At 41.0% G+C, this 12,760-nt stretch overlaps 1 protein-coding gene across 1 annotated transcript in view; it reads left to right on the top strand.

The window, feature by feature from the left end:
• The window catches only part of LOC132785158 (protein couch potato), an 84,974-nt gene that overhangs the window by 21,719 nt on the left and 50,495 nt on the right, over window positions 1–12,760 (top strand). The window contains 1 exon segment of the mRNA XM_060791151.1: window positions 54–1,513. Within this exon segment, the coding sequence (XP_060647134.1) occupies window positions 54–1,513 (1,460 nt within the window).

Below are 12,760 nucleotides of genomic sequence, written 5' to 3'. Positions count from 1 at the left end.
ACTTGGTTTAATCATTATCTTCTTTATCGTTGTGTGTTTGCAGGTTAATTGAGTCGCCAACATAGCCAACTATCAGAATCAGAACCTGTTGGGCAGCCATCACCATCTGCTCCACATCGCCGAACCACAACTGCAACTGCTGCCCGCAGTGACGACGACGACGCCGACAACGACGCCACAGCAACAGCCATTAGCATCCATAACACATACCACACAACAACAAACACAGCAACAACTTCAACACCAGCAGCAACAACAACAACTCCAACAACAACAACAACAACTATTACAACAACAACAAAACCAGCGGCCAGTGTTCGAAAAAGCCATCACCATTTCGTCGATTGCGATTAAACGCAGGCCGACGCTGCCGCAAACGCCAGCGAGTGCCCCACAGGTGTTGTCGCCGTCGCCCAAACGCCAGTGCGCCGCCGCCGTTTCGGTGCTGCCCGTGCCAGCAGCAGCAGTTGCCGCCGCACCAGGTGCCCATCTGCAGTACGCTAGCTCGCCGGCAGCAGCAGCAGCAGCCGCCGCCGCAGCAGCCGCCGCAGCAGCAGCAGCACTTAAAGGTCATCAGCTGAGCTTTGCACATCCCACACAGTTTGCCGCCGCCGTTGCCGCACACCACCAGCAACAGCAACAGCAACAACAGCAGCAGCAGCAACAACAGCAGCAGCAAGTCGTTCAGCAACAACAACAGCAACAAGTCGCCTACGCCGTTGCGGCATCACAACAACAGGCAGCTGCAGCCGCAGCAGCAGCAGCAGCCCACACACATCAACAACATCATCAGCAGCAACAACAACAGGTGCAGCAGCAACAGCAACAACAACAGCAGCAACAACAGCGTCTAGTGCAATTCAATCAGGCGGCTGCCGCCGCTGCATTGCTCAATCAGCATCTACAGCATTCGGCCGTCGTTGCACATCAGCAACAGCAGCAGCACGTGGCGGTGCTGCAGCAGCAGCAACAGCAGCAGACACCTGCCCACTACAGTGGCTATCAGCTGCGACACGCCCACACTGCGTACGCCCCCCAACAACAACAACAACACATCGTACTGAGCAACAGCAGCAGCAGCAATAAACAGCAGCAGCAGCAACAGAGCGTCAGCACGGCAGCAACAACCACAGTTGCTAGCACACCAGCGACCACTGCATTAAGTGTAGCCACAGCAGCGACCAACAACAGCAACAACAGCAACACCAACAGCAGCTCCCCGGGCAGCAGCTCCACGCACGAGTCGCAGTCACAGGAATCCGCGTCAATTTCAGCACCGACGACTCCCTCGCCGGCTGGCAGCGTCAGCGCATCCGCGGTCACTGCAACAACACCAACAGCAACAGGAGCAGCTACAACAGCAGCCACAGTCGTTACCAGCGACAGCAATAACAACACAACAACAACAACTACAACTAACGGCAGCAGCATAATGGAAAATCAGATGGCACTCGCCCCACTGGGACTCTCACAGAGCATGGACTCCGTGAACACGGCCAGCAATGAGGAAGAGGTGAGTTTTTCCCTTTATGCAATCCCTTTTCTCTTTCTTCTCTTTCTCAAACTTGTGCCTGCAAACTTTGCACTCGACTCAACTGACAGCTTGGGGGATTACGCCGAAAAGGCAAAAGCTTCCAGAGAAACTATAGCAAAAAAGAAAATAAATGAAAAGAAAAGAAAAGTATAGCAAACACGCCTTTAACGCCAAGCAAATCATAGACGATTTACGGCAAAATATGTTGGCGGCGTAATCCGCGCAACAATCGCAAATCTAATTCGAGAAAACAAATGTTTCGATAGTGATAAAAATAAAACAAATGATTGAGCTTCAAATGCGATTGCAATTGTCGATGCAAGTTTTAAAATTTTGCAATTTGTCGGGTACTTGAAACATTACAGAAAATAGACATCTTAACATATAATATAATCTTCACCTACTTACTTCAAATAAAGTACCAAAACAAATTAAGGAATTTTTGTAAGAATTATAAAATGCAAATATATATATATTGGAAGTACACCATAGAGTAGAAAATATACCAAATTGTTAGCAAAGCAGTTAATACCCCTAGACATTTATGCTCATACAAAAGTATTTCTTAAATAACTTCTACACTTTTTATCTGATCGCAACAACATTTTCAAGAATCGTAAGTTTATTTTGTATGTACCAAAAATCGGCTCTAGCTTCAAAATACATTTCCTGCAGGCAAAAATATTATAATACCCTTCTACCCTATGAGTAGTTCAGTTCATATACAATTTTTTAGTTCATATACAATCATAAAATTCATTCTAAAGAAAAATTTGCACAAAATATTGAGAACCATAACAATCATTCCGGAGGTAATTTGTGGAAAATTCCATTCGCTTATCACTAGAATATTTTTGAGAATTCTAAAATTTATTTTAGAGAAATTTAAAACAAAATTTCCAAGGCTTTTGAAGCACAGTTCTTGTAAAATAATTTGTATATTTTAATGTCAATTAGTATATCCAACAGATTGTACTTAAGCTAATTACACATTAACACATTATAAAAAAGTCTTTATTCAATAATTAAAATGTGCATTCATTTTATTTCCAACATTGTTGCAAGAGTCATCTCAACTTGGACGTTTTCCAAATATTCGCATTGTATGCAATTACAGAATAAAAATTCCTACTATTCATTTAGCAGATTCAATTAAATGCTTAAGCAAATAAAAGCAGAAATGTTAATATGTCAGTTTGGGTCAACTTAATTTTGTTGAACAAAAATAAAGTCAAGTCGTTGGTTAATAAAACGAAGACAAACAGATTTATGATCGATATGACAAGTGCAAGTGTATTTACTTTGGCGAGGCTGACATGACTCAAGCAGCCAGCAGAAATCCCACTACATAGTCCCAATGCCACTTGCCACTTGCCACATTCATGTGTGGAGCTGCCTCTGCTGCTGTTGCCTCTGCTGTGCGCTACATCAACTGGCAGCTCGGGCGTGAGATTTTTGTGGCTTGGCTTTTGTGTGTGTGTGCAGCGTTTTCCTTTCATTCTTATTTTATTTAATTTTTCATATTTTCTTTTTTTTTGGGAGGGAGATGGTAAAAGGAAACGCAGCCGAATGAACAGAGGCGCCCCATTGTGCCAACCTTTATATAGTAAGTGGAGGAGGGCACTGCAGCCTTCGGTTTTGCTTACTTTTTGATTATGCGCCTTGTCTTATGCTACACATATTTCACGCTGCTTCCTGAGACGACGCGACGCAACGCGACGTTCTGCGATGGCTTCCCATGGAGCAACGGCGCGTAATCCAACGGCACGTGCCAAGCAGCTCCCCTCTTAACCCGCTGCTAAACATGATGCATAAGCATACGTGTGTGTGTGTGTGTGTGTGTGTGTGTGTGTGTGTCTCTCTCTCTGCTTATGTCAAGTGCTACGTGGCCTTTCTTTAAGCAGGCCAAAATGAAAGAGAGAGAGGGAACCCAAACTCAAGTCAAAGCATTCAGAGTTCTTGGGACGCATTCATTCTTTGCCTTTGCACAAAATGCAAGCGATGCGTTAAATTTGATTTTATCCTTGATGCATAATATTTTGCCAGCCCCCCATTTTTGTTTTGGCCTCAACCTTTGCCCTGATTATGTTTCTCAAATATTTATGATGCCCGCACGGGATTTTCAACTACATTTATTTAAAGGCTCAACTTGCAGACTCTTCAACTCTCTCTGTCTCTTTTGCTCTCTCGCTTTCTCACTCAGACAAGCGCAATTGCATTTTTCAAATGCACGAAGAACCATTTGGCCCTAATTCCCTGTCTGCAACTTGCTTTCTTCACTCCCCCTTCTTCTTCACCGCCCTCGTCGATGGTCCCAAGTTGCTGCCACAGTAAATTGCATTTAACTCGTGCCCCAAAATGCGCATTAAAAATGCATCAATCACGTGCCTCGCGTTTGAGTCTGCAGTTGAAATTTGCCGAAAGTGGGGCGAAAGAGATAAAGATGAGTGTGCAGGCGAATGAATAATATTTGCAGTAAGGATGCGGAATAACTCATCCAACTGTCACTTAAATTAATCAAAATAAATATATATATGAGATGACAACAAAAAAGTGCACAGCGCAAAAATTTGGCTACAACTCAATAAAAAATAAAAATAAATCATCTTAGTAATAATTTCATTTGAAGATCTGCCTTTCATTTGTATACTTTTGTTAGTCATTATTCGTTTCTGAATACAAATTATTGTAATTATAGCCTCTTTCTATATTTATTCAATCTAAATTAATGTTCTCCTAATTTCGATTTGACCTATGATTATAGTCCAATTAAATTTAATGATATTTCTTTGCGATTTGATTAATTATTAATTATTCCTTTCTCATTATTCTTAGTTTTTCTTGCGGTGTACAAGTCGCTGACCTGAGATATCAATAGCTCTCCCTCTCTCTCTCTCATTTAAGCTTATTTTATACCTTTCTCTCTTTGCCAGATAAATGTGCTATCCTTTATCTTTTACCCTTCTCATATTTACTTATACCTGTTTCATTTGTCTCACCTTTTGCTCTGTCGCTCGGCCGCAGATTTCATTTGTATTTATGACTGTTTCCTCTGCTTACTTTATGTGTCTTTTGTCTCTTTCAGTGTGTGTGTGTGTATTCGAGTTGATCTGCATAAATTATTGATAAGTCAATTAAAAAAGTATGACAGCGACTGATGGCTGTTAAATATTTTATATGGCAATGAGCTGCCCTCGAGGATAAATTACTCGCTTCTTCATTTGACTCTTGGCTTTACTTTTCTTCTGCTTCTGCTTCTGCTACTGCACGTTTAAACGTTTTAAGCTCTTATGGCTGCTGCAACTTTAAGTGACCATCGCAAGTCCGAGTCGACGTTGTTGCAGAGGCCATTGAGCAGTCAAGTGTGTGCAACCTGGCATATAAAAGTGTGTGTGGCACACACACACACACACTTAAAGCTATTTACAGCATGCACATTTGATTTTATCAAAGTTGCAACAAAAGCTTTGCCTCCCTCTCACACACACACTCACACTCACACGCAATGTTGCAAAATGCAAGCCGACAAGTTTGTGGCAGCACGTCGTTAACCTTTCCCCCTCCTCCCTCAAAACTCTCCCCTTAGCAACTTCTGTCGCACAAATGCGAAAATATAAAATAAACTTAATAAAACTTGTCACAGATGTTGAGCTCACAGCTTCCCTTCACCCCTTCATCCCTTCCCCTCCACCTTTTAGCCACTGGCATATCAGACTGTCGACTGTCCAGCGTTGCATTTTAAGCGTTGCGCACAATTAAACTTTTAACTTTTTGCCAGCAGTTTTGGCCAGAAAGAATTTGCCTTACCTATGGCACGCCCACAAATCTGTCGTGTGCCGTTCTTTCCCCTTTCCTGCCTTCCTTTTCCCTCTGATCTACATTCCCCGGACTGTGTAAACTTTGCAATTTTTGTCATGTGCCCCCGACGGAAATTGCCATGTGCCAAAATGGCGTGCTGTCAGAATTCCTCTCTCCCTCGTTCTCTCTGTCTATTTTCCTCTTTTGCACTTTGTGATGCATCTCTTGCTCTAACAAATAATATTTTTCTCTATGGTCGACTCTTTCGCTGTGGCTTGTCAGTTGCATTTTTCTTTGTCATTTCCTAGTTAGTTTCTGTTTGCCATTTGACATGTTGTTGCATGCAAATAAAAATACAAATACAAATAAAATATAGTGCAAAAGTTGACCGCTAGATGGCGTCGCCTGTCGCTCCCCAACAAATTTCTGAGAACTGTGAAAACATAAGCACTGCCAACTTGCTTCAAATAAGCACTGCCAACTTTCTCGCTGCATTACTTTGACGATCTGGCAACGCTGCGTGGCTCCTTCAAAATGAGTCGCTGGCTTTTGTGTGCTTATAAATAAATGCATTGCGACTTGAATTGCTTCTTACGTGGCTTTTGCTTTTACTGTGGCAAAATTCAAATCAACATTTTGTTGTTGTGTTTTGTGACCAGCACGTTGCATAAAATTGCTGTCCAAAAATTTATTTGTCGTCCTGACACACGCTATAACTATAAATAAAGCAGCCAAAAGACGAGCTGGAGCACGAGAAAACGAGCAGCAGGATGCAAAGACAAGGAAAGCGCACAACTTTTGGCCCAATGAATATCTAAACAACTTTTGTGTGGCCCCCCAGGGGAATCACACACACACTCCCACACTCATATAAGTGTGTGTGTGTGTGAAGTGTAGCTCCGCCTTTTTGCCATGTGCCTAACGCTAAGTGAAATGTCAACTTTGAGTATTTTGTTTTGCCATTTGCGTTCGTTTTTTTTTGTTCTTTTCTCCACAAATGCCAAAAGAGTTTTTGTGACAAGGCTTTTAAGCCATTTTCAGCCATTTCCAATTGCAGTTTAAGATACTTGAGCATATCGCTTAGCGTGGGTTAAATATGCCACCAAAAATATCCAAAACCCCCAAACCACTCAATTCACTTCCCCCTTCCTCTTCCCATCTCTTCTTGCTCTTTTGCTTCTTGCTGTCAACTCGACACCAGAGCAGAGTCCGGAAGTGCTTAAGAAACGTTGAGCGCCATTAGCTTGGCCACAATTGCTGGCCAGAGCACAAGAATTTGCTCGATGCTTGTGGCCGATAAAATACAGAGAAAGAGAGAGTGAGAGGCGCCATGGTTATGAGCTGGCCTGCACAAAAAAGGTGTGTTTCCTGTGTGCTAGAGATGGGCGCGTGACACGACAAGCTAAACAATAATTGAGTTTAAAGTGTAATTTGGCAGAGAGTAAAAAAAAATGAGAGAGTGGCTAAAAAATTTACTTTCATTATTAAATCGTAAGGGAAACTATTTTAGATAGTCATCGTAGCTAAAGAGAGTGTACAAAATCTCTCTTCCAAAATTAAGACGTGAATGCATGTCCTCTTTGCTTAACTTGTGAACATGGACAGCACAATATTTCTTTTAGCATATTTAATTACTTTTTTCTTCTTAGATTATAGCTATGTTCATGTGATAACATCTTTAAACTTACCATACTATTATAGAAATTATTAAAGCAATTCAAAAGTTCTCTTAAATATAATATAACAACCAAATAATAGAGAAAACTATTTGGGAAAGTAAGCGCATAAAATCTTGGGCTTAAAATATAAATTAATCTCATAATTGTTATCTATTCTATTTGAGAAAGCTTAACTACTTCATCTACATATATCTTAAGCTCATTTATTTATCAAAATTTCTTGAACAAAGCTGCCATCTCTAGGCAGACACAATTTGTCCTGTGGCCTTCGGTTCATTGTGAGCACCTTTTGTCGACGCCTTATTCAATTTCGTTTAAGACAATTTGGGCGCTAAATGAAATTATTAAAAGGCACCGCCGCCGCAACTTGAAGATGCTATCGAAAATAATTTGTGTTAAAACAAAAGTTAATTGGGCCACCAAGTGTTCGTGTCTGGCAAGTGGAAAACCTAAAGTGAATTGCACTCTCAATGTGGCCAGTGGCAGTGGCTTATCGGCATCAGCTTTAAACTGAACATAGACAGCTTCGTCCGTTGGATGGATGGAAGTGATGGGTTGACCTTTTTTACTAAAGGATACGGTCGGGGCAAAAAAAAAATACATCGCAAATTGAAGCCGAGTGTAATGCAGATATGACGATGCAGCTGTCGCTGATTAAAGTTCAATTAATTAAACAAATGCCATATTGTAATAATATGACCATATTACAGTTGTCTCGCACGTTTCATATCCTTCATGCCAGTCCTGTCCTGGCCTGAACTGTCCTTTTTGCCGTGTGTGTCCTGGTTGTGTCTCTCAATTGCATGCATTTAACATGCATTAACCGCACGCCGTGTAATGCAATTAAAAATGCAAACTGTGCACATAAATTACACGCTTAAATAATGCAGAAATTAATAAGTTCTGTTTACTCCGCCTACAGCAAGGATACCTCCCTCCCTTCCCCATCGCTACCTTTAGCCACCTAGCCTTTGGTTTACCTCTGGCTCAAAAAGCCATAACTCTTAATTACCAAAGTGCAGAGTTCAGTTCACAGCGGAGAGAATTGCGCCACAGCGAACACGTCTGAGGTGAAAGTTGAACAAGAAATTTGCAGCGAAACAGAAATTGATGCAGCTGCAGGGCTGCATCATTAATTTCCCTTGACCCGGTTTAGCACTTTTCCGCCGCCCTGCAGCACAATTTAGCACCTTTTGCTATTATCCTCGTCTATGCTTTCCTTTTTTTCTATTTTTTTTACCGTTCAACTCATCATCAAATCATCATCATCAACAGCATCGACATCAGCATTGGTGCCTGCGGCTGTTGCGCTTCTCTTCAGCTCATTAAGTCCTTTTTTTCCAGTCCCATTTCACTTTTTATAGCTCATTAGCTGCTGTTATTCTCAACTCTCCTTTCGTTCTTTTTGTTTTTCGTTTTGTTTACGACTCTTGCCATCAAATCGACAACATGCAATCGGCTCATAAATGGAATTGCCAATAGAATTGGCAAGGCAACAAGAAAACGACCAAAAAGTAATTAAACGTCTATCCTTTGCTTTCATCTCAAATGCTTTCTCTTGCTTGGCAAAGATTACGCATACGCATCGTAACACAAAAGGCAAATCCTAAAATCAATGAAAGCTTCAACTTGAATGTTATGAAATGTTTTATGGCATTTCATGCCATGAAAGTTATCTCGAGCTGGATCAAAAATTATGCTCGATGCTTAAAATTTTAGTCAAGAGTTGCTCTAAAAAGTCAATAAGATATTTTGTATCTATTTTTCAATTGCATGTCCTTGGCATGCCTTTTTGCTACAGTTGTTGCGTAAATTTCTGCTGCTGTTGGTGTTGCTGTTGCTTATCGCCAATTGAATTTAAGCGCCGTCAATTGTATTTCCATAAGCGCACACTTCCTGTATCCTGTATCCTGTGTGTGTCTGTGTGTGTGTGTGTTGTCCTCTCTGCATGTGCGTGTCCGTTTTGTGGGCGTCTCTACATGTGTCTCTCCTATGTACATACATACGTATGTGTGTGTCCAAATCAGCCTCCTGTCTGATTCGTGTGAACTACGTGCCGAAATTGCCGTTAACTGACAAAGCGCCAAACCCCGCTCCAGGATATTTGCGCCTTCTGTGGCCCCGCATTGTCACACGCATACGAATACGAAATAAAATACAATAAATAGCGTACGGGAAAAAAAGAAGAACCGAGCATGCTACGCATAACAACAACAACATTGGAAAAAAAGAGCAACAAAATACAAAAATTGCTGCTGACATTTGCAACAATTTCCGCTTGGGTCAGTTGTTGATTCCTTTACCAGGCTCAGTTGTTCCCCCCTCACCACCAGCTGAACAGAAGGTGCCACCTCCTCCTTGTTGGTATGCAATGCGACGTTTGCCGTCTGCTGCCTCTTTTATGATTATTATAAATGCGTTTTTATTGTGCTCGCTGTTGAATACTCTGCCAAGTACACATCAAGAAGAACTTGCATAAAAAATCTATTGAGCAGAGCTTAAATTGTTAAAAGTTAGAAATATTTTTCAAAATATTTTCCGCTTTCTTTAAATTTATAACTTAAATAGAAATCCTCTCAAAATATTTTTAAAAATGTGTTCAGCTTCGTACAAAATTTATGTCATCGATAAAAATCCTTTTTTATTCCCGCCTTTTGTACACTACAATTTTCATAATAATCTGTGGTAGATTTTTTGCCTCCTTTTTTGTGGGGAGGTTTTTTTTTTGGGATCACACAGCATATATCCTAATCAAGTGCGCTTGACTATGTCCACTATATTATTCAGGCGTTGCCAGCTTTATGAACACAAAAATTTCAGTTAGCGTTTCGCTTTCGCTTTTGCTTGTTGCTTTTGTCCTTTTTTCTTCCTGCTTGTTTTGTTTTTGGGGCGGGAGTTTGTTCACTTTTTGTGTTTTTTGTGTTGTGTCATCATCGACACGCAAGTCAAACAAATCACCAAACAAACAAGTGTTCGTTGAGCCTGAGATGGCAAGCGTTGACCAGGTGTGGGACACTTTTTCGGGGGGTTTTTGTTGGTCGAAGAAAGCACGAAAAAATAACAAAAAAGGTAAACGTTGTGTGAGGAGGGGGGCAAAAGTGAAAAGACACGTTGCTTCCCAGCCGTTGCCTAATAAACAAACCAAGTTCCGTGTGTCCCATGTAAACAGGAGATCGTGACCAGGCGAGAATGCCAAGCAAAGGAAATTTGCACTGTTTCCGTTTTTTTTTTTTTTTTTGTTTCTGGCCGTTGTCAAACATTTTTGTTGCTTGCGTATTTTTTACGTGGAATAATTGAAGTTTCATTCAAGTTTTTTTTGTCAACGTTAACGTTCCGCTCTTTTTTCGACTCGTTTCGGTGAAAAGTTTTGCGGTCAGAAAAAGGTTAAGTGTAATTAAATATTTATAGTTGACTGGCCCGAAGGAAAGGAACAGGGATATCAATTGAAAATGTATGGCGACTGTGCCTTTTTACCTCATTTGAAATTTCATTTACACGCTGCGCTTAAATTTGCTTTTATTTGTTTTCACTCAAATTGTAAATGCTACCGCAGAGAATGAAAGTCAGAGAAGAGGGGGGCGGGGCGAAGCAAGTAATGGAAAATTGTTAAACAAATAACAACAGGCAAGAGTCGTGTTTTATACCCCAACACAACAGCTTCATTCAGCTACTGCTAATGTGTTGAACATGTTGCGTTGTAATGCGCTGACAGCACGCGAGGCATGCCACACAGGACGCAGCAGCAAAGACGCAGCCCAAGACAAATGACATTGCCACATGCCATATGCCACATGCCACAGCAGAGAGTAGAGAGTATAGGCGCTGAAGCAGATTTGCGGCCATTGTTTGGCCATTTGCTGAGCTCTCGTCTCCATGGAGACGTTGGCGTCTCCTCCTCCATTGAATCTTCTTCTCTCCAACTGTGCGCACTTTGGTGGCGTTCATTAGTTGGGCCCCGGTGCCCCCAAAGTGTTACTGTCCATCACAATTAGATGCCATGCGAGTGTGTGTGTGTGAATGTGTGTGTTGAATTCAACTCTCTTCTTCTTCTGCTGATGTTTACACAGTCAATTCGTGCTAGTTTGCTGTGTATTTGCTTTGGCATTTATACTTTTTGCGCCAATGCGTCGCAAATTTGATTTGTTGCGCCTCGCTTGGCTCATTAGCCAACCCTCCTCCTCTTCCTCCTCTTTTCGTCCCTTCCACTTCTTTGGACAGCACTGAATCTCAGTTAACTACTGCTGCATCGCATATATAACAAATTCCAACACTTTATCACAAGTTATGCTCGTTGCTTTTTTATTTGTTGCCACGCTAGTTGCAAGTCAATCATAAAATATGAAAAATTTACTCACACACCCTCACAAACACACACACACCCATACTCTCATACACCTGCAGGCTGCACACAATTCTCACACGAACGCGCAGCCGGTCGCCATTTGAGCGGAAACCGGATATCAACTTTAGGGCGCCTTTTGTTTATGCGATTTTATTTCGACCCCCCAAAGCCACACACACACACACACACACAAACACAAGCAGCGATGGCAACAAAAACAAATCGCAGCTGCAACTACAACTCGAAGCATGCCAAAAATATCAGCGCATAACTTTGGGCGCCTGCAAAGTGGGCGGGGCAGGGGCGTGGGCGATATATAGACGCAGGTTCAGTTGCGCTCAACGTATATTTTCTTTATTTTTTTCGCTGTTTTTCAGTTGCTACCTCTCGCTGCTTTTATTTGTTTAGCATGCGATTTCGCGCTTCGCTGGGAAGTGCTGTAAGAAGAGCAAGCGGGGTAAGGGGGTGGCGAGTGGTAACTGGGGGGTAGACGGCGCGCGGGGACCTTTACATTTTGGCACAACGTTTGATGTTTTATGCACGCGGAGACGCCGTTTGTAGAGGCAACGTTGCGCCTTCAATACAAATGTTCAGATTCCATTTTAAAGTTGCTCCAACAGCTTTAAAAGCAAAACACAATGAGCTTTAAAGCTTCTGCTTAAGCATAAACTGCGTGTAATGTTGCATTAAAAAGCTGCTTGCTGCACGATGCTGTCTTAAATTATTTTAAAGTAAAGTCTATGGCAAATAACTTTCAAATCTTAAAGTTGGCTTGATAAAGAAACGAACATTAATAATCCTAGAAAATAGTTTCGATTATTTAGTAGCAGCATCTACTTAAAAATCAGATGCTAAAATTACCCGTAGACAAAAAATTACAACACAATCAAAACATTCTTTACTTTTCAAAATCTATTATGTATTTAAATACAAGAAGCATCTACATTAAATATATATTGAAGCTCCCATAAGTTCCCCCAAGCTTCATAAAGCTTCCAAATACAAAACTTTTAATATATTGTAAAGCACATCAAATATTTTTAATTTAGATTCGATTATAGTCAAAAATGGTCTAACACTCCAAACTTTTAACCTTTCATTTTATTTAAATATGAGAGGAATATATATTTTGCAATTTCTTAAAGCTCATTTTCCTTCAGCTAAATCCATGGTAAATAAATTGTTACACACAATTCAGCTTTGTTAATCTTGTCATCCAATGATTATTGAAATTGTAGTAGCAACTACGTCTAAAATACATTTGAAAGCTGTTTAAAGCTTATCATTAATCAGTTAAGTCAATAGAAATAAATTGTAGTTATTTTTCGCTGATGCTGAAGCTGTTTTAAAGCCCGGCTATAAATATAGTTGGGAGTTGGTCGAAAAATTGTATTTTTCAACACTCGT

Source organism: Drosophila nasuta, chromosome 2R (genome assembly GCF_023558535.2).
Source record: "Drosophila nasuta strain 15112-1781.00 chromosome 2R, ASM2355853v1, whole genome shotgun sequence".
In the NCBI taxonomy this organism is placed as follows: domain Eukaryota; kingdom Metazoa; phylum Arthropoda; class Insecta; order Diptera; family Drosophilidae; genus Drosophila; species Drosophila nasuta.
Note: the sequence above shows the minus strand (reverse complement) of the source record. Positions and strands in the feature narration are given on the sequence as shown.